This window comes from Trichechus manatus, unplaced genomic scaffold (assembly GCF_000243295.1).
Source record: "Trichechus manatus latirostris isolate Lorelei unplaced genomic scaffold, TriManLat1.0 scaffold00057, whole genome shotgun sequence".
Classification (NCBI taxonomy): Eukaryota; Metazoa; Chordata; class Mammalia; order Sirenia; family Trichechidae; genus Trichechus; species Trichechus manatus.
In genome coordinates this window covers 11,615,239-11,635,831 of record NW_004443993.1, presented here as the reverse complement: position 1 = coordinate 11,635,831, position 20,593 = coordinate 11,615,239, and the positions used below count along the sequence as shown (strand labels likewise).

General features: G+C 58.4%; 2 protein-coding genes across 2 annotated transcripts; one reads left to right on the top strand and one right to left on the bottom strand.

Moving 5' to 3' along the window:
* The first annotated feature begins 2,006 nt into the window (after positions 1-2,006).
* On the top strand, positions 2,007-4,588 carry TEKTIP1 (tektin bundle interacting protein 1). Its single transcript, XM_004378473.1, has 4 exons — positions 2,007-2,089; positions 3,648-3,886; positions 4,022-4,147; positions 4,413-4,588. The coding sequence occupies exons 1-4, from the start codon at positions 2,007-2,009 to the stop codon at positions 4,586-4,588; spliced, it is 624 nt and encodes a 207-aa protein (XP_004378530.1).
* Positions 4,589-5,075: 487 nt separating this feature from the next.
* MFSD12 (major facilitator superfamily domain containing 12) lies at positions 5,076-20,387 on the bottom strand. Its single transcript, XM_023733282.1, has 10 exons — positions 19,902-20,387; positions 15,301-15,511; positions 9,867-10,005; positions 9,575-9,754; positions 9,116-9,208; positions 8,931-9,023; positions 7,485-7,655; positions 7,306-7,400; positions 5,789-5,919; positions 5,076-5,687 (listed from the first exon to the last, which is right to left on the bottom strand). The coding sequence occupies exons 1-10, from the start codon at positions 20,191-20,193 to the stop codon at positions 5,668-5,670; spliced, it is 1,425 nt and encodes a 474-aa protein (XP_023589050.1). The 5' UTR covers positions 20,194-20,387; the 3' UTR covers positions 5,076-5,667.
* Positions 20,388-20,593: the final 206 nt, after the last annotated feature.

Below are 20,593 nucleotides of genomic sequence, written 5' to 3'. Positions count from 1 at the left end.
GCAGCAGTGGGGGAGGCACAGTGTGGGGGAGGTACGGTGGGGGCAGCAGTGCGGGCAGGCACAGTGAGGGGGGCAGCAGTGGGGGAGGCACAGTGAGGGGGGAGGCACGGTGGGGGCAGCAGTGCGGGCAGGCACAGTGAGGGGGGCAGCAGTGGGGGAGGCACAGTGAGGGGGGAGGCACGGTGGGCCAGGACAGGCGTGAGATGGGATGACCGAGTCCCTGGAGTCCACAGCAAGGGCTGGAGCCAATGGAGGGGGGCGGGGCCAAGTCGGAGCTGGTGCGTAAGAAGAGTAGAGTGATGGTTTGGACGTGGCCATGGGGAGCAAGGAGGCGCCGAGGGGCTGCAGGGGGCGGCTGGGGCTGCGGTGCAGGGTGGGGGCGGGGCCGGCGCAGTGGGTCTGGGGGTTCACTGTTTGGCCATGACCGAGAAGAGGGGCAGCCCAGGCCCTTTCCCCCAGGTGACACTGCCGAGCGCGGTAACAGCAGACCCAGGCCCTACCCTGCGTGAGCTTGTGGCCATGGACAAGTCGGCGATAAACGAGGTCCGTGAGAAGCGTGTCACTCTGGAGGGAAGTGGGGAAGAGGGCACTTTGATGTCCAAGGGTCGGCCTGAAGATCAGGGAGACCCCTGGGCAAGAGGTGCTGCTCCAGGCAGAGGGAGCAGCCCGTGCCAAGGCCCTGGGGCAGCACCGGGCCTGGGGAGTTGGAGGAACAGCGAGGAGGCCCGTGTGGCTGGAGCGGAGTGAGCAAGGGGGAGAGAAGAGGAGGGGAGGGCAGGGAGGGGACAGGCAGGTTGTGCAGGGCCCTGTGGGCCACAGGGAGGACTTCAGCTTTTACCCGAGGGAGATGGGAGCCCCGGGTGTGTGCTGAGAGGGGAGGGGATGGGACCTGCCATATGGGGACCAGACCACAAGGAGACACCAGAGGGAAGGCTGGGGGCAATAACATGACTGTTGCCAGGACTGGGGCAGGTGGTGGAAAGTGGTTGGATGTTTTGGGTTTCTCATGTTTTTTAATTGCAGTAAAATATACATAACAAAATTTACTTAACCATTTTAAAGTGTACAATTAGTGACATTTAGTGCCTTCACGATGTAGAGCCACCACCTCTACCTAGTTCCAGAAGATTCTCATCACCCCAGAAGGAGACCGTGCCCATCAGCAGTGATCACGGCCCTCCCGGGCCCTGGAAGCACCAGTGAAGTTCGGTCTCAGCGGCTCTGCCTCTAGGTGTTTCACACCAAGGGGACTGCCCAGCACGTGGCCTGTGCCGGCTGCCGTCAGTGAGCACCGCAGCGTCCAGCTTCACGCGTGTCCCAGCGTGCATCGGGACTCCATCTCTCTTCGTGGCTGAGTAGTATTCCCTCGTGGCGCGTGGACCACGCTGGGCTCATCCGTCATCCACGTGGGCGGTTCACACCTGTCGGCTCTTGTGACCGTTGCTGTGGACACGCGGGCCCCAGCGTTTCTTCTGGGTGTCTTTTTGGAGCCCGAGACGATGGACTGGGTAGGGGTGGGGTGAGGAGAGGGGTCAGGGCACCAGGTTTCCAGCGTGAGCCCCTGGCAGGATGGATTGGTTTCCCCTGGGGGTGGGGAGGACATGGGAGAGGAAATCCAGAAGCTTCGATTTGGCTGACAAGCCACCCCCCCAACACCCCTTCGAAAGTCGAGAGGATGCTGGGACAAGAGGCAGAGGGCTGAGCCCCGGTCAGGGGTGGGCGGGGACCGAGCAGGCAGTACCTTTCGGCAGATGGTCACTCCCCCGACCCCACTGTCCCCAACCACATCCACACCCAAATGTCAAATATCTGAAGTGACCGTATGCCTCCCAGGAGGCCCCCTTCCCTCCAGCGTCTGCCCTCTGCTGACACCCCCAGCTGGGGGGGAGGGGCAGTCAGGGCCAGGCCAGCCACCCTGTTGCCAGGACACACGGGTGACCTTTGTTGCTGTCAACAATGGCCCCAGCACCCTTCCCAGCAGGAGCTGCCAGAGAGCAAAGGCAGACATGGAGACCCTGAGGCGGCAGGCTGCCCGGCCCTATGTCCCCCGGGGGACCCTGGAAACCGACTTCCCTGTGCCGCTGTACAGGTGAGGCCCCATCCCCGAAGATGTGGACCCTCACCCCAAATCTCACCCCCTCCTGGGGCTCGGTCCGGCTTCTTGTGAAAGCCACTTACTGGGTGTAAAAGGCCATCTAACCCAAACCTGGCTGCTCCCTGGGTCTCTGCCCACCTGTCCCACCTGCTCACTAGCAGACAGACACCCGTACACCAGCGTTCACGGCAGCACTGTTCACAGTAGACCAACAGTGAGAACCACCCATGCGCCTGTCCACGGATGAGGGATAAACAATGTGGTCCGTCCACACGGTGGACTGCCACCCAGCCGTCCACAGGAATGGAGTTCTGATACACGCCACCCCAGGGGTGAACTCCAGAAACGTGATGCTAGCAGGTTGTCAGACAGGAAAGGACAGAAGCCACATGATCCTGTTCATGTGAAATGTCCAGATGAGGCGAAGTAGGCTGTCGATTATCAGGGGCTGGGAGTCACTGCCTAACGGGTACTGAGTTTGTCTGGGGCGATGAGAACATCTGCAAGTGGATGGTGGTGGCGGCCGCACAGCACGTACCATGGAAGGCCTCCCACTGAGAACACCTGTGTCTTGAGCGTGTGCCCCTCAGCCGCATCCTCCAAGGGCCGGCCTTTGAGGTTTCCGCTGAAGCATGTTTCCCTGAAGCTTCCTCAGCTTTGGGCTTTTCCACTTCCCTGTATTTGTTTTAATGGCACCTGCTCTGAGCTTTGATTGTTGACATCCTTAGCTTATTTCCACTTCCCTCTCTGCACTGCTGCCTCGTGGCCTTGAGTCTCTCTGTTCCTTAAACCACCCCCTCCTGCCCCAGGGCCTCTGCACATCCTCATCTTCAGGCTGTGGCTCCTCCTCCAGGAAGCCCTTCCAGCCTTCTCAGCCATCCCCGGCCAGGCACTGGCTGTGGAGTTAAGTTAGTATCGCCCTTAAATGAGAGGTCCCAGAAGGAAGCTGACAGGACCGCACCTCCTCCCTCCCACTGGCCCCTGGTGAAGGCACAGGCTGCCCAGAGGGTCTTCCCAGGGGCCTGGGCACCCCACACGTTTTCCACATCCCCAATCCATGCCTCTTGGGCCAGGCTAAAACCTGGACACTCCCTAAGCCCCCCAAGCCCCTCCCTCACCCCAGCCAGGGACCACTTCCTCCCTGTGCACACCTCTAGGCCTGGGGCAGGCTGGAGGGCTTCCTGGAGGAAGCGATCTTTGCGTCTCTGAGGAAGTTGAAGCTGGATGAGGACATAGGACCCGGGAAGTGGCCAGCACCTCATGCCCCCCACCCCCACCCCCGGTGTCCCAGGAGAGAGGCACACACAGAAAAAGCTTAAAGGTGCAGCGGGGGTCGTGAGGGGGCTGTGGCAGCAGGGGGAGGGGTTATGAGGGGTCTCCCACTTGTCTGCCAGCTAGGGGGTAGGGTTGGAGGAAGGCACGGAGCCCACACCCACCAGCCACGCACCCACCCGTTGTAAAGGCAGATGCACCCACTCTAGAGCTGGGCAGGCCAAGCTGGGCAGGCACAGGGCCCGGCCGCAGGCTCACCGCCACCCCACCCGGCCCCCAGCGATGAGTACCTGTCCCTGGAGGGCCCCCGTTGGGCACCAGCCATCAAGCAGGCAACGCGATGGAAGTACTCACCCATGGGCCGGGACGCAGCCGGCCAGCTGTGGTACACGGGCCTGACTAACTCGGACCCCCGCGATGCCTGGTACACGCTGCCACGTGAGCGGGACAGTGGCCACCGTGCCGCCTACACACACTGGCACAGATGCCACAGCCACCGGGAGCACGGCCTGCCCTCAGGTGAGTGCCACCCTGGTTCCCGGGACACGGCGCAAGGGCTCCCCCGCAGCCCCCAAACCTTCTGGCCTGCGGGCTACTGGGGAAGGGGGATAGAGCCGAAATGACCGCCACCTCCTCCACTCCCACGACCTGCAGCCTACATCCAGCGCCTGCGGGAGGCCTCGTGGTACGACCCCACCATCCCCGCCCAGTACAAGATGCCCAGCACCCGGTGGGGGAGCCTGCTGTGGAAAGACAGACCCATCCAGGGGAAGGAGTACGGTGAGGCGGGGCCCTGAGTCCTGTCCAGCCTCTGCATCCTCTAAGACCCAGCGGCCTTCTCTTCCAGGAAGCCCTCCGGCCTGCCCCACCTTGAGCAGCTCTCTGGGCTGGGAACAAATTTACCCTTTGGCGGAAGCTGGGGCAGGGGGAGACAAGGCCACCTAGGGGGGACTGCCTGGGAGGTTCTGGTCTCAAAGGGGCTCCCAGAACCTGTCCCCAGGGACGTAGCTGGGACATGAGGTGACCCCAATCCTTGGCCCCACAGTGGTTAACAGGAACAGATATGGGGTGGAGCCACCGTCGCGGGTGTCCGACTACGTGCCGTACCTGTCCCCACCCCAACGCCCGAGATATACAACCCAGAACTACCAGCAGTGGAACCTGGAGCCCTACTGCCCCTCATCCAACCAGCGCCCCCCAACCTACACACCCACGTACTGATAAAGGCCATGCTGCCTGCTGCCCGCGCCTCCCACCGCCGTCGGCCACCACTCGCCCTCTGTCTCCCTGCCCTCGGCTGGGCTCTCTCTCCACTTTGGGGACAGGTGGGGCACTGGGGCAGCCCCTGGGTGGCACCAACGGTTCACACATTCGGCTTCTAACCAGAAGGCTAGAGCTCCAAGTCCACCCAGAGGCACCTAGGAAGAAAGACCTGGCAATCTACTTCCAGAAAACTCAGCCATTGGATACCCTGTGGAGCACGGTTCTACTCCGACACACTCAGGTCGCCATGAGTGGGAGTCAACTTGAAGGCAAGTGAGTTGGGGTTTCTGGGGGGTGGGGTGTCAGGAGGGAAAGGAGTCACAAGTCTCAGGGAAGGAAAGGCCGGGGAGACAGAGCCTCTGGGAGGAGGCCAGGATGCCCAGGGTCGTCGCACCCCATCCCTGGTAGACAAGAGCTGAGGCCACAGTCCTGACCCACTGGGGGCACTGTTTATTCACTGTCTCAGAGTCCTCGTGCCCTAGTGGGCCCTCCAGACGACTGGGCAGTCCTGCTGCCCGTCACGGCCGGGGTCCAGGCCAGCCCGCGACCCTGCCATGGATCTCCTGGCAGGCTCCTTTGACAACGCCGTCAGGGAGGGGGACCGGCCAGTAGGAGGCAGGGAGACCCCAGCCGGGCAGGAAGGAAGGGGTGAGACCTGGGCAGGCCCCAGGCAACCCCCGACCTCCTCGGGGGTCCTCCCCTCCTGACCTGCATGATCCTGGGAGAGGAAGGGCACCCAAACCAGAGAGCTGAGAAGGGGTCAGAGAAGGGGGCAGGGATCCCCTCAACCCTGGATGCCCACAGGCTGCTGGGTATCAGAAGCCTGACTAGGTGTCCCCACCCGACAGGGACAAGCCACCAGAGTCTCCCCAATTCTGCCATCCCCAAGCCCAGGGCCAAGTAAGGGTGGGAGGCTGGGGCCTGAGGTGACAGTCAGATGGGGGAGGGCCCTCCTGGAAGCCCCCTCTAGACACAGTTTGCATGAACGTGGTTACTTGTGCATGGAAGCACACTGCCGGCAGGCAGCGGGAGTGTCACTACTGGGTTCCAGGGTTCCCTGCAAAAGAAGGGGGTGGGTGGGTGGGTGAGTGAGTGAGTGAGGCTGGGGCCCGTCCCAGCCCTCCACCTGGAGGACCCATGATGGGGAGGGTGACTCACAGCTTCGCAGGCGGATGGGCCAGAGGAGGAGGCTGCAGAGGACCAGGGTGGCAGCCACGCCCACACCGCCCGTCACCGCCACCATCACCCAGTGGTAGAAGCCCACGCAGGCCGTGCAGCAGAGGTCCGAGCTGGGGGTGGGCAGGAGGCCAGCAGACTGAGTGGGCCCCTGTGGGGACCCCCACACAGCCGGGATACCCACCCTGCCCACCTCTACCTGCCCCCCCTTCTCTTCTCTCCCCCCTCTTCCCCAACTCAGCTCCGTCCATCTGACTCCCTTCCCTTCCCCTCCAACATCCAACACATCGGCCAGCACTCAGCTCTGCCTTCAAATTCTATCACAAATCCGCCCACATCCCCTCTCCTCTGCCTCCACCTGCTCCAGCCCCATCATCGCCCCCCTGGACCTGTGCAGTCACCTCCACCCTGGTCCCCTACTCTGGTCCTCGCCACCCTAGTCTGTCCTCCCCGCAGCAGCCAGGGGGCACCCGTGAGCACTTGAGTCAGGGCCCGTCCCCCCTCTGCTCACAGCCCTCTAGGGCTCCCACCTCCCTCGGGTAAACGCCTAAATTCTCCCTGCAGCCCACAGGGTCCCACACAACCTCTCCATCCTTTCCCTGCCCTCCCCTCCTCCTCTCTCCCCCTCCCCGACTCTGCTCCAGCCACAGTGGGCCTCCTCACTGTTCCTCCAACTCACCAGGCCTGGTCCTGCCCTGGGGCCTTTGCATGAGCCATCCCTCCCCATTTGCCTAGAACTCGCAGTCACCCTCCAGGTATCAGCTCGGATGTCACCTCCTCAGGGAAGCCCTCCCTGACTCCCCCACCCCTTCAGGCCGCAGTCAGTGGCAGTCTCCTCCGTAGTGCTCACCACCGGTCCCAAAGACACACTGATGTGTACGCTTAAGAGAACGGCCTCGGTTTCCCGACCCTGGGGTTCTGCAAGGCGCCAGCTCGTGGTCTAGAATCATCTGGGTCTGGAAGCTGAGCTCTGGGTCCAGGTACAGTGGGTTGTCCGCTTCCAGGATCCCTGCCCTCCGTCCCTACCACATTCCTCCAGATACACTGCGTACTGTACCCTCAGGGCCTGGCACACACAGCAGACTCCACGTTTGCTGAATAAATAATCCGTCCAAGGTAAGGGATGACCAGGCCCCCCAGGGCCACAGCTAGTGAGGCTGTGAGTCCCAGCAGAGCAGGGACCTCCTGTCCATGGCTGAGTCTCCAGACCTAGAGCGAGCCTGGCGCAGCAGGCACTCACTAAATCCCTACTGAGTGGACGAACAAATCGATGGATGGATGGATGGCTGAACAAATTAATGAGCAAACACATGGATGGATGGACAAAGGAATGAATGGATGGATGGCTAAATTGATCAGTGAAAGAATGAATAGATGGGTGGGCGAATGCATAGATGTGGACAGCAAATGAATGGGTGAACAAAGGAATGGCTGGATGGTTGAACAAATGAACGAAAGAATGAACGGGGACGAATGAACGAATGGACGCCGGCACTTACCCGCGGGGGTGCAGGCTCTGGATGGCCATGACCGCCAGCCCGTTAGCCACTTTGTCTGAGAAGCTCATGGCGCCATACACAAAAGCTCCACTGTGCTGTGGGGACATGGGCAGGGTGGTGGGTGCCCACGGCCCCCCTCGGGACCACACCCCCACCTCGACCCTGCCCTCCAGCCCTACCGTGTGTGGGCCGATGAGGTCAGCCGTCATGGCTAGCGAAGTGACGAGGATGGTGGCACAGCCCATGCCCAGGAGCACGGCCGCCACGTACACGGCCACACCCAGCCCGTTGGCCAGCGCCACCCACGCCGAGAAGGCGAGGATCACCAGGAGGCCCGTGAAGTAGGTCATCTGCAGGGACACCCGCCCCGTGGCAGGCAGCACACCGCTGGCACCCGCTAGCCCGGCACACACCCCCTCAGTGGTCTCCCCCCAGCAAAGGGTGGGGCTGAGCCGGTCACTCCCTAAGGGTCCTACCATCCCCGACCTCATGGAATTCTGAGATCCGGACACTTAGGGGTTCTCAGAGCTCCGTGTAACAACATTCTAGACAGTGCTACCCAATATGGTAGCCACTAGCCATCCGTGGTTAACTCTAACTGCACACTAATTCATTAAGGGTTGTTGCTGTTAGGTGCTGAGTCAGGGTTGACGCATAGCGATCCCATGTGACAGAGCAGAACTGGCTGTAGGGTTTCCTAGGCTGTAATTTTTACAGGGACGGGGGCAGTGTTCTGTTGAACATAGGGTCGCTATGTGTCAGAGTCAACTCGACAGCACTTAACAAATAACGATCTTTACAGGAGCAGATCTTTCTCCCTCGGAGTAGCTGCTGGGTTCGAACCACCTGCCTTTTGATTAGCAGCTGAGTGCTTAACCGTTTGGCCACCAAACAAAAACCAAACCCGTTGCCGTTGATTCTGACTCATAGCGACTCTATAGGACAGAGTAGAACTGCCCCATACAGTCTCCAAGGCTGTAATCTTTACGGGGAACTCTGCTGGCGTAAGTGCTATAGCTGCTAACCAAAAGGCCGGCAGCTGGAATCCACCAGGCGCTTCTTGGAAACATCTATGGGCAGTTCTACTCTGTCCTATAGGGTTGCTATGCGTCGATGGCAGTGGGTTTTAATGGGTTAATCTTTACGGAAGCAGACTGCCACATCTTCATCCTGCGGAGCAGCTGGTGGGTTTGAACCTCCGACCTTTCGTTTAGCAGCCAAGTGCTTAACCACTGCGCCAGCAGGGTTCCTTAATTTATTAGCTAATTAATTAAAATGGAGAACTCAGTTCCTCAGTCATACCGGCCACGTGTCAAGTGCTCAGGAGCCACATGTGGCTACCATACCGAACTGTGCAGAGTAATTTCAATTGTTTCAGAAAGTTCTACAGCCCTGCAGCCCCAGGTGTCTGAGGACCTATTAGGCTCAGGAGGCAGGATTCCAGAATTCTGGGCTCCCAGATCTGGGCTTCCTGCAAGGCGAGAACTCTAGAACCTAGAGGGGGTCGAGAATCACTGGGGTCTGGGATCCCCAGGTCGCTGGGTCTGATTTTGTGAGTTCCCATAGGCAGGGATGCCCCACCCCCACCCAACCCCGCCCCGGCGCCCCTCTGGCCCCACACTCACGTTCCTCCCGATCCATTTGTTGATGGGCTTCATGAGGAATGAGGAAAAGAAACCACTGAGGTACATCACTAGGGGAATGATCGCGATGAACTTCTGTCAGGGCACAGCCGGGCACAGGGCGAGTCAGCGCAGGCTGGAAGGGCAGGACGGGGCCGTCCCACCTGCCCAACCCCCACCCAGCTCACCTTGGGCAGGCTGAGGGAGTAGGTGAGGTACATGGCCATGTACGTCTGGGATAGGTTCACGATGAGCCTCGTGCTCATATACAGCAGGCCCACCTGTGGGCAGACAGAGGGCCCGCCCGGGGATCATCAAATGGAGGCCCTACAAGCAGAAGCCCTTAACTGGAGACAGGGCATTTCTCCACTCCCACCAGCAGAGGGCGCTGGAGGGTAGGCTAGCTGAGCACCCCTGCAAGGCAGGGAATGAATGCAAACAGGTTGCATTAAGCTGGCACAGGCTCAATTAGTAGTGACTTTCTAGTTGGTCAGCCAGAGAAGAGAGCAGTAATCAATTAGTAATGTCTAACCTGGGTGTGGAATGGAGGAGCAGCTACATTTCCTATCCCTGCCTGCACAGTAAGGGGCCTGGGGGGAGCGGGACATTGACTCCAGGCCTCCATGCCCCTCCCGTCACCAATGCACCTGATAAAAGGCTGGTTCCTGAAGCCAGTGTTTCCAGAGCAGCAAGGGCTGGGCCTCGTGGGTCAGCAAAGGGCTGTGTTCATCCGGCTCTTCCCACCGCGGCCGGCGCCCCTCCCTGGTGCCCAGGTGGAACAGCAGGGAGAAGACCGCTCCGATGCCCACCACCAACAGGGAAAGGTTCTGGGAACCCAGCAAAAAAACAAAAAAAGGTCAGAAGTGGCTCGAGCCCCAAATACGGGGACTTTGGGATGTCCCGCCCAGCCGACAGCGGCCTAGGCTGACCCCAGCTCACCCGAAACACTGGCACATCTTGGACCCCCAGCTCGTCACTGATTTCCTGGGTGGGCCCCACGTGCGGGGAGCCCTGCAGGTGGAGCAGGAGCCAGGCAGCGCCATAGACGGTGATGTTGGCTACCACGGTGAAGGCGTACCTGGCGGGGGCGGGGTCCGGGGGAAGCCTCAGTCCAGGCTGCTCCGGAAACCACGTGGCCACTTCCTCCCCAGGTGGCCACAGACGCAGTCAGGGCTGCTGAGGCATCTGGGGAGGCCCGGCTGAAGGGCGAGGTCAGCCACTGACCCACTGGGAGACCTGGGGAAGGCCCTATTGCCTGTTTCCCCAGCCTGCACACGAAGTGAGGATTCACAACTCTGCCCCACAATTCCACCGTGACCTCCGTCTGCCATCTGGGGTCCGGATGCAGAGTTTCCGGGGCTGCAGCCCCAGAGCCCTGGAGGCTTAGAAGCCAGGATTCTAGAATTCTTGGTTCCCAGATCTTGGGCTTCTCCAGGTGAGAACTCCATGATCTAGTCATCCAGGTCAGCTCCTGCCCGCAGCCCTGGAGTGACGTCCCTCCAGGGGCTCACCAGGGGATGACAGGAAGCCTCTGGATCGCACAGTGACTCAGTTTCCCTTTCTGAAAGTAAGGGCAGTACTACCTCTGGAGGTCAAAGGGAAGATGGAATAAGGTTGGCTGGTGAAGCGCCTACCCGTAGCACGTGACCCAGGACTTGGCCTCGGCTGATCCAGCCCATCCCCATCCGCCACAGCCCCGGGGGCCCTGGGCATTGGGCAATCCCTACCGTTAGTGTACACGCCTTTCAGGGACATAATGGGGAACTCAAAGGCAGGGGTGGAGAGGAGGCCATGGTGGGCAGGGCTGCTGGGGACAAATGGGCTGATCTGGAGACAGGGTGGGGCCCCCAGTGAAGACATTATTATACGGCAAAAGTAACGCGCACGTATGGAGCATACTGACACATGGAACTGGAACTTCCCGTGGCAGTAAGCACGGCGCGTCTGCGTGTTTAATGAAGATGCTTAGTTCCCGTCAAGGCTGTGAGCCAAGCCCTGCTCCGAGGGCCAGCCACACTGGCCGCCTTCGCACACGCTGTTCCCTCTGCCTGGAACTGGCCCCCTGCTCCCTGCTCCGGCTCCCACAGACCCACTCTGTTCAAACCCGGCACTTCCACATGCAGGCCTTGGACACACGACCTCCCTTTTCCTCCTGGAAAATGACGGAAGCAACCCTAGTCACCATCCCCTGGAGCTGTGAAGATTAAAGGAGGTAATCTGTGCCAAGTGCCTAGAACAGCACCTGGCACACAGTAAGTGCTCAATGCATGCTCTTCTTATTATCACATCGCGCATAACCTTCTTTAGCGCCTCGAGCAAGTCACTGGATAAGCCAGGCATCGACTGTACCCAGGTGTGGTGTGCAGACCTCGGACAGGGTTTTAAAGACTCCTGCCCCCTGGTGTCCACACCCGGTATAATCCCCTCCCCTTACGGGCGGAACTGTGAATATGACGGGATGTCATTCAGTGATTGGGTGACCTTACGTAGCAAAAATAAAGGGATTCTTTTTTTTTTCCTTCTTCATTACTGAGCTAAAAGGGTGTCTGGGGGCCATACTCTCGGGGTTTCTCCAGTCTCTGTCAGACCAGTTAAGTCCGGTCTTTTTTTGTGAGTTAGAATTTTGTTCTACATTTTTCTCCAGCTCTGTCCGGGACCCTCGATTGTGATCCCTGTCCGAGCAGTCAGTGGTGGTAGCCAGGTACCATCTAGTTGTGCTGGACTCAGTCTGGTGGAGGCTGTGGTAGTTGTGGTCCATGCTTTGCACTAATCTTTCCCTTGTGTCTTTGGTTTTCTTCACTCTCCCTTGCTCCAGGCGGGTTGAGACCAGTGGAGTATCTTAGACAGTCAAAAGATAAGGGGATTCTACAGATGTAATTAAAGTACCTAATCAGTTTGACACTGAGTTAATACAAAAATTATCTTGGGTGGGCCTGATCTAATCAGGTGATCCTTTGAAAGCAGGCTTGTTGCTGTTAGTTGTCCTGGAGGCAGCCCCTGGAGAGCCCACATATAAGAGAATGAAACAGCCTGGTCCGGTACTATCATCATGATTGTTGGTATGTGCGAATCCACTGCTGCAGCCACCAGGTATTCTGAGTGCCTTCCGACCCAGGTATGCCCCAAGTACGGCCTTGAGAATATCCCGCCTGAATTGAGAGACCATCCCAAGAATAGACTTGACATATCAAACACTAGTGATCAAAGACCAGACAAGCTGTGGGATGACATCAAGGACATCATACATGAAGAAAGCAAGAGGTCATTAAAAAGACAGGAAAGGAAGAAAAGACCAAAATGGATGTCAGAAGAGACTCTGAAACTTGCTCTTGAACGTCGAGTAGCCAAAGCAAATGAAAGAAAGGAGGAAGTAAAAGAGCTGAGCAGAAGATTTCACAGGGCGGCTCAGGAAGACCAAGTAAAGCATTATAACGACATGTGCAAAGCCCTGGGATAGGAAACCAAAGGGAAGAATGCCCTCAGCATTTCTCAAGCCGAAAGAACTGAGGAAAAAATTCAAGCCTCGAGCTGCAATATTGAAGGATTCTCTGGGGAAAATATTAAACGATGCAGGAAGCATCAAAAGAAGATGGAAGGAATACACAGTCACTGTACCAAAAAGAATCGGTCAACATTCAACCATTTCAGGAGGGAGCATATGATCAGGAACCGATGGTACTGAAGGAAGAGGCCCAAGCTGCACGGAAGGCATTGGCGAAAAACAAGGCTCCAGGAACTGACGGAATACAATTAAGATGTTTCAACAAATGGATGCAGCAGCTGGAAGTGCTCACACATCTATGCCAAGAAATTTGGAAGACAGCTACCTGGCCAACTGACTGGAAGAGATCCATATCCATGCCTATTCCCAAGAAAGGTGATACAACCGAATGCGGAAATTGTCGAATAATATCATTAATATCACACACAAGTAACATTTTGCTGAAGATCATTCAAAGGCGGCTGCAGCAAGCAGAACATCAACAGGGAACTGTCAGAAATTCAGGACGCGGAACCAGGGATATCACTGCTGATGTCAGATGGATCCTGGCTGAAAGCAGAGAATACCAGGAAGATGTTTACCTGTGTTTGACTATGCAAAGGCGTTCGACTGTGTGGATCATAACAAATTATGTATAACATTGCGAAGAACGGGAATTCCAGAACAATTAATTGTACTTGTGAGGAACCTGTACATAGATGAAGAGGCAGTTGTTTGAACAGAACAAGGGGATGCTGTGTGGTTTAAAGTCAGAAGTATGTGTTGGGGTTGTATTCTTTCACCATACCTATTCAATCTGTCTGCTGAGCAAATAATCCGAGAAGCTGGAGTATATGAAGAAGCACGCGGCATCAGGATTGGAGGAAGACTCATTAACAACCTGCGATATGCAGATGACACAGCCTTGCTTGCTGAAAGTGAAGAGGACTTGAAGCACTTACTGATGAGGATCAAAGACCACAGCCTTCAGTATGGATTACACCTCAACATAAAGAAAACAAAAATCCTCACCACTGGACCAATAAGCAACATCATGATAAACGGAGAAAAGACTGAAATTGTCAAGGATTTCATTTTACTTGGATCTACAATCAACAATCATGGAAGCAGCAGTCAAGAAATCAAAAGAGGCATTGCATTGGGCAAATCTGCTGCAAAAGACCTTTTTAAAGTGTTAGAAAGCAAAGACGTGACCTTGAAGTCTAAGGTTCGCCTAACGCAAGCCATGGTATTTTCAATCACCTCATATCCATACAAAAGCTGGACAATGAATAAGGAAGACCAAAGAAGAACTGATGCCCTTGAATTATGGTGTTGGCGAAGAATATTGAATATACCACGGACCGCCAGAAGAACGAACAAATCTGTCTTGGAAGGAGTACAGCCAGAATGTTCCTTAGAAGCGAGGATGGTGAGATTACATCTTACATACTTCGGACATGTTATCAGGAGGGATCAGTCCCTGCAGAAGGACATCATGCTTGGTAAAGTAGAAGGTCAGCCAAAAAGAGGAAGGCCCTCAACGAGATCAACTGACACAGTGGCCGCAACAGTGGGCTCAAGCATAACAACGACTGTGAGGAGGGCGCAGGACCAGGCAGTGTTTCCTTCTGTTGTACACGGGGTCGCTATGAGTTGGAACTGACTCGAGGACACTTAATAACAAACCAACCTAAGGGGCTCATCGTCCAGCACTGTATCAGACAGTGTTCTTTTTGATCCATAGTTTTTTCATTGGCCGATTCTGGGAATTAGATTGCCAGGCCTTTCTTCATAATCTTAGTCTGGAAGCTCTGCTGAAACCTGTCCACTATGGGTGATCCTGCTGATATTTGAAATACTGATGGCATCGCTTTCCTCAGCGTAGCAACATGCAAGCCACAAGAGTACAGCAAACTGACAGACGGGGGTGGTGGGAAAGAGGCTTAGGTAACAGTATGTGGCAAACGTAAAGGGATTCTGCGGCTGCAATTAAGCTTCCTAATCAGTATGAGTTTCAATTAGTTGAAAAGGAGATTGTCCTGGGTGGGACTGATCTAATCAGGTACTCCCTGAGATCAGAGATTCTTCTGCTGGCCTCAAAGAAGTTAGCCACCATGACCTCTACAGCTGTAATGAAACAAATTCTGCCAACAATTACATGGGCGTGGAAGAGGTGGGACCCCAACAGAGAAGACCGCAGCCACGGCCAATGCCTTGATTGCAGCCAGGTGACAGGCCCTGAAGCAAAGGACCCAGCCTCCATGCTGTGAGATCATAAATGTCCTGTTTTCAGCTGCTAAGCTTTGGACTAATTTGTTACTCAGTCAAAGCTGCCTTGTACAATGTCATGAAGAAAGAAGAACCCAGAGCCCCAGAAACCCAGAGCCCCAGAGCTGCAGAGCCCCAGAACCCCAAAGACCCAGAGTCACAGAGCCCCAGAACCCCAGAACCCGAGAGCCCCAGAACCTCAGAACCTGAGAGCCCCAGAAGCCAAGAACCATAGAGCTCCAGAACCCCAGAGCCACAGAGCCCCAGAGCTGCAGAGTCCCAGAGTCCCAGAACCCCAGAGCTGCAAAACCCCAGAGCCCCAGAGCCCCAGAGCCACAGAACCCCAGAGCCCCAGAACCCCAGAACCATAGAGCCCCAGAGCTACAGAGCCTCAGAACCCCAGAACCCCAGAGCCACAGAGCCCGAGAACCCCAGAACCCGAGCCACAGAGCCTCAGAACCCCAGAACCCCATAGCTAGAGCCCCAGAACCCCAGATCTGCAGAGCCTCAGAACCCCAGAGCCTCAGAACCCCAGAACCCCAGAGCTACAGAGCCCCAGAACCCCAGAGCCGCAGAGCCCCAGAGCCCCAGAAGCCCAGAGCCGCTGTGTCAAGGCAGTACCTCAGAGCCGTCAGCTCCACCTTCTCGTGCTCGTTGGTGACCAGCTCCGGGATGAGGCTCAGGTGCGCGATCTGCGTGGCGGCCCAGCCGAACTGGAAGATGACGATGAAGGGGCCGTAGTAGAGGAGAGCAGCCCACTCAGGCGTGGCGGCCCCGCAGCCCAGGCACGGGCTGAAGATGAAGGGGAAGGACAGCAGGACGCAGACGGTGCCTGTGGAGAGGCGGGCGGGGCAGGGTCACATCACGGAGGACGCTGCAGGGGGGGACCCTGCCTTCCTACACTCCTCGGGGTGAGATGGGGGGAAACGGAGGCACAGAAGGGGCTGCGACACCCCCCAAAGTCACACAGTGGGGCGGGGCTCAGCATCCCGGGGCTTTCCAGGTATATGGAGTCCATGACAAACGGGGAAACTAAGGCACAGAGAGGTTTTTTTTTTTTTTTAGTCCCTCTGCGATCACACAGCCAAATGGGACAAAGAAGCAAGGCCTGCACACACCAGTCTAGGGTTCCCAGGGGGATATACCCCTTGTGTCAGATGGGAAACTGAGGCACGAAGCAGGCTGGGGTCCCACTGAGGTCATACATCATGATGAGGCACAGCTGGGACATATGGTCAGGCAGGACAGACAGAGAGGACAAGAACTTGGCGCCCCCACACCAGCCCAGGACTCCTGAAGGTTGTTCCCTTGGTGACAGATGGGGAAACTGAGGCACAGCAGGCTGAAGGGCCTTGTGGGGTCCACCTGAGGTCTGCCCACCACAGACAGAGACATCATCCACCCACAGCGTCCCCCTCGCTTCGCCCACCCGCGGGGAAGGAGGCCTTGTCTCCCCAGCTCCGACACCGACGTAGCCGTCATCGAACATCCCGTCCCAGCCCGGCAGCCAGAGTGGGGTCCCAGGAGCAGCAGGCCCAAGAGGAGTGGGCTGGACCAGTCAGCTCAGAAGGGGGCCTCTCCCTCAGACGCTGTCCTGGCCCCTGGGGACAGAGGCTGGGAAACAGACTGCCTCGTACATGAGGCCCTTTTCTTCACGTGCTCAGAAAAAAATCAGTACTCTAGAACAAATGCAAGCTCCTCCATGTACCCCCTCCCCACCCTCTCCTTCTCTCTCCCCCTCCCTCACTCCACTCCAGCCACCTCGGTTCTGCTCCAGGGCCTTTGTACGGGCTGTTCCTTGACCTGGAATCCTCTCCCCCCACAACTTAGCAAGCCTGGCTCCTTCTTATCCCTCAGGTCGCAGCTCAAATGTCACCTCCTCAAATAAGCCCTCCCTGCTGACACCTGGCTCCTCCAGCCGCAGCCCGCAGCGCCCCTCCCTGGCGCCCAGGTGGAACAGCAGCAAGAAGTCAGCTCCCATGCCCACCACCACTGGGGAAAGGCTCTGGGGACTCGCCAGGAAATGCGCCTATCCGGGACCCGGCTTCCTTTGCCTCTCGGCCCCTGGCACGCACAGGAATTCTCCTATTTGCTTATTTCCTGTCTGCCTCCCCACCCCAAGACTGCGGGCTCCGAGTGGGTGGGTACCAGGGCTCTCCGCATCACTGGGTGTCCCTGGCACCCAGCATGGAGCCTGGCACATCAACATCTGTTGAATGAATGACTAGCAATAACGGCCCTAAGGGGTGGGTGTTAATATCCCCATTGTCCAGATGAAGAAACAGGCCCAGCAAGTGAGCCATAGAGCTGAGGGGCCAGCCTGCGGGCCCTGCGCCCTTCCCCTCCCATCCCAGAGCGCGCCTGGAGAGGCCCCTGCCTATAGCCTGGAAGCTGGACTTCTCCAGACACAGGAGGTGACCTCACCACTCAGACCCACAGGGGCGGCAACCGCAGTCCTGGGTTTGGGAACTGAAACCAAAACCACCCTGTTTCCCTGGAACTGGTAGCCAGGAGGGGCCCCTGGGCGGGGACTCCCTAAGCCTGGAGACTCCCTGGGGATCGTAGCATGGACTCTGCTCAGGGGACTCCGGGCAGCCTCTGATACCGCCCAGCAGGCCGGGTTAACCATTGGTGGGGCGGGGCCGCCTGGCGGGACCAAGAGGGGCAGGTGACTCTGCCTCTCCTGGTCTGAGGTTCCAGAAAACAGAGAGCGTGAAAGGCCCTGCCCGACAGGGCTGGCACAGGGTTCAGACTTCACGTGTGAAAGCTGAAGCTCCCGCCCCTCTGAGCCTCCAAATCAAAACCCAAACCCACTGCCGTGGAGTTGATTCCGACTCCTAGCGACCCTCTGGGACAGAGCAGAACTACCCCATAGGGTTTCCAAAGCTGTAACGGGAGCAGATCGCCACATCTTTCTCCCAGAGTGGCTGGTGGGTCCAAACCGCCGACCTTTTGGGTAGCAGCCGAGCGCTTTAACCACTGTGTCACCAGGGCTCCTTCCCCAAGCCTCAAGGCCATGATATTTCATGCCTTCGCACAAGCTGTTTTCACTACCTGGAATGCCCTCCTTCCCCTCAAATACACAGACACCCTCCTACTCATCCTTCAAAACCCCAAAGCTAATGTCCCCTCCCCCAAGAAGACTTCCCCTCCGGGGCTCTACTTTTTCCATCCGAAGCCCAGTCTTGCCATCTGAACCCCACAGGAGTTTCTGTTTGGGGGCTGGGCCCTCTCTGGGTTCCTGTATCACCCCACCACCCACAGACTTGGGGGTAAAAGAGAGAAGTGGGCAGTGTTACTACGGTGACCTTCTCTCAGGTCACCTTATCAGCAGCCCTGGCTTCCTCTTTCCACAGACCCTCCTGGGCCTCCCTGCTACCCACCCCAGCTGGGCTGGGGTGATTGAGGTGGGGGAGGAGCGCAGCTGGAAGCCTTGGTGCTTTGTCCCCAGGCCTGCTTTGCACAAACACAAACCCTTCACCTCTTTAATTACAAAGGCGCTTTCAGCCTCCTTAACCCTGCCCCTGCTGGGGGCCTCAGACTCCTCTGGGGTCAGGCAGGGCCCCCCTAAACCTGAGGCCTCCCACCTGTGAAAGAAGCTCTAAACGGGTGATGGGTCCCGCCCACCTCAGGGCCTTTGCACATGCCAGGGACACCACCCCCACCCCTACAGGGCCCCAGGCTGGCTCTGCCCCAGATCAAACAGTCCCCTCCCTCTGCGTCTCCCGGGCTCAGCTCAGGGATGATTCTGTTTGTCTGTCAAGGACTTCGTTGTTGCCGTCGTTCTCATTGTTAGGTACCCCCCAGTCAATCCCGCATCACAGGGACCACAGGGGACAGAGCAGAACTGCCCCCAGAGGGCTTCCTAGGCTGTCATCTTCATGGGTGCAGATCGCCAGGTCTTTCTCCCACAGAGCTTCTGGGCAGGTTCAAACCCCTGACCTTTCGGTTAGCAGCAACTGCTTAACCATTTGCGCCCTCAGGGCTCCTTGTCAGTGAGTTTACCCAACTATTATGAATAAAGCTGCATTTGAGATCCTGAAGAGAAAGAAGAAAGGGAGGACCCGAATGTCCATTTTTCAGATGAGGCAGTACCGGGCCTGAGGTCCACAACCCCCATCTCTCCGGTCCCCCTCCCTAGCTGCCTTGGCCTAAAGTGACCCAGGAGCAGGCTGGGTGTCCCCCAGGTCCTCAGAAACTGAAAATCTGACTCCCAGGCTGTGGCCCAGGAGGGCCAGCCACCCTCGGGCCCTACAGATCTGCTACATCTTGCAAAACACTCTCTCAACCGAGGGCTCAGGTCAACCGGCTGCCCTTGGTCCTTGCCCCCAGGGGCAAGAAGGCAGGGCAGCCCAGGATTCTGAGTGTGGGCACGACTCCTGGCCCTGTCTCCAGGATGCCAGGCGAGCCTCAGATGCCGGGATGTGGGTGGCAGCTCGACCCAGGGGAAGAACACCGAAGAAAGTGGCCACGGCTAATCTCAAGGCCCAGGGTCCGGGCGGGGAGAGGAGGGCACGGAGAGGCGGACTCTGTGGCCTTATCAGTGTGCACCGGGGACAGGATACCCTAGCCCCAGGGACCAGTCTTTCCCACTCCCCAACAGCCCACTCTCCCAGAACACAGGGGGCCCCCATTATGCACCCTACAGACCCCCATCTCCAGTCAGTGGGACAGGTGGGAAGCGAGAGAAAGTCACAGACACCAGAAGCTTGTGTCCCACCCGGCCCCCAAATCCCAGCTTCCGAGGCAGCACCTCCAAACCCCTAAAAAACCAGGTTTCCCAAGATGGGGTAGAGAATGGAGGGGGATGCTCTGGGGGAAGGAACAGACAGACAGAGGGGTCCTGGACAGCCGGACAGTCATTCAGACAGAGGGGGTTCTGGATAACCAATCTGGTGACAGTCAGACTGAGAAGTCAGGCCAGATCAGACAGACGGACAAAGGCGGCACTGGGCTGTCAGACCCATCCCAGAGACAGTAGAGTGCCCCCAGAGGACAGACAGACAGACAAGGGGAAGCAGCACTGGAGGGTCAGGCCGATAGGCAGATGGAGAGGTTCTGCAGGTCAGACAGCAGCCACAGGGCAGACGGCGGGCGGAGGCTCGGGCCATGGGGCTGACAGACAGAGTGGGGAGGCTCAGGCCACCGGCAGACAGACAGGTGTGTCACGGCTAGGACTGACAGACAGGAGTGGCTGGGTCGAGGGGGTCCGGGGTGCTTACCGACCAGGTGCCAGGCCTTGCGTGGGCCGTAGCGGGGGCAGCAGCCGGCGGCGCGGTCGGCCTCGTAGCCCACGAGGGGCGTGCACAGCCCGTCGGCCACCTGGCCGAGCAGCAGCAGCAGGCCGGCGCCCCGCGAGCTGTAGGCGCTCACCGAGTGCAGGTAGAGCAGCAGGTAGGTGAACCACATGGACGCGCACAGGTCGTTGAGGAAGTGGCCCACGGCGTAGCTGAGCCGTGCGACCAGCGGCAGTGCCCGCGGGGACGCCGCCGCGCCCGGGGTCCCGGGACCCATGATGCCAAGCTCAGCACGCGCCCCACGCCCTGGGGACGGGCCAGCCCCGGGCTCTATGGAGGGAACCCGCAGCCTAGACCTTCTGGGGGCCGCTGAGGAGCCCCCGGGGCAGGCCGGCCACCCCGCGAAGTGCCCACACCAGCCGGTCACCGGCGGACGCCTCGCCGAGGGTCGCCCCTCAGCCTCCGCCCCGCTCCTGTGACCCGGGAGTCAGCCTGCCCGGAGACTGCGCCGCGGGCGCCGCGCAGAGGCGGAGGCGAGAAATCCCGGGAGCGGCGGCCGCCTCCGCCAATCGAGGCCGAGCACCGGGACCCGCGAGCCAATCATCAAGTGGGGGGCGTGGCCTCGGGGTTAGCCCGGCTTCCCCTTCAGCGCCGCCGGGGTCACAGCGTTCTAGCGC

What these genes read in the sequence shown, in the direction of transcription:
- TEKTIP1 (XM_004378473.1), top strand. Translation starts at nt 2,007, where the DNA reads ATGGAGACCCTGAGGCGGCAGGCTGCCCGGCCCTATGTCCCCCGGGGG. An exon ending in TTCCCTGTGCCGCTGTACAG is followed by an intron (nt 2,090 to 3,647) that starts GTGAGGCCCCAT and finishes CCCGGCCCCCAG; the next exon opens with CGATGAGTACCTGTCCCTGG. An exon ending in GGAGCACGGCCTGCCCTCAG is followed by an intron (nt 3,887 to 4,021) that starts GTGAGTGCCACC and finishes CACGACCTGCAG; the next exon opens with CCTACATCCAGCGCCTGCGG.
- MFSD12 (XM_023733282.1), bottom strand. Translation starts at nt 20,193, where the DNA reads ATGGGTCCCGGGACCCCGGGCGCGGCGGCGTCCCCGCGGGCACTGCCG. An exon ending in ACTCCCTCAGCCTGCCCAAG is followed by an intron (nt 9,024 to 9,115) that starts GTGAGCTGGGTG and finishes GTGCCCTGACAG; the next exon opens with AAGTTCATCGCGATCATTCC. An exon ending in ACAAATGGATCGGGAGGAAC is followed by an intron (nt 7,656 to 8,930) that starts GTGAGTGTGGGG and finishes GTGTCCCTGCAG; the next exon opens with ATGACCTACTTCACGGGCCT.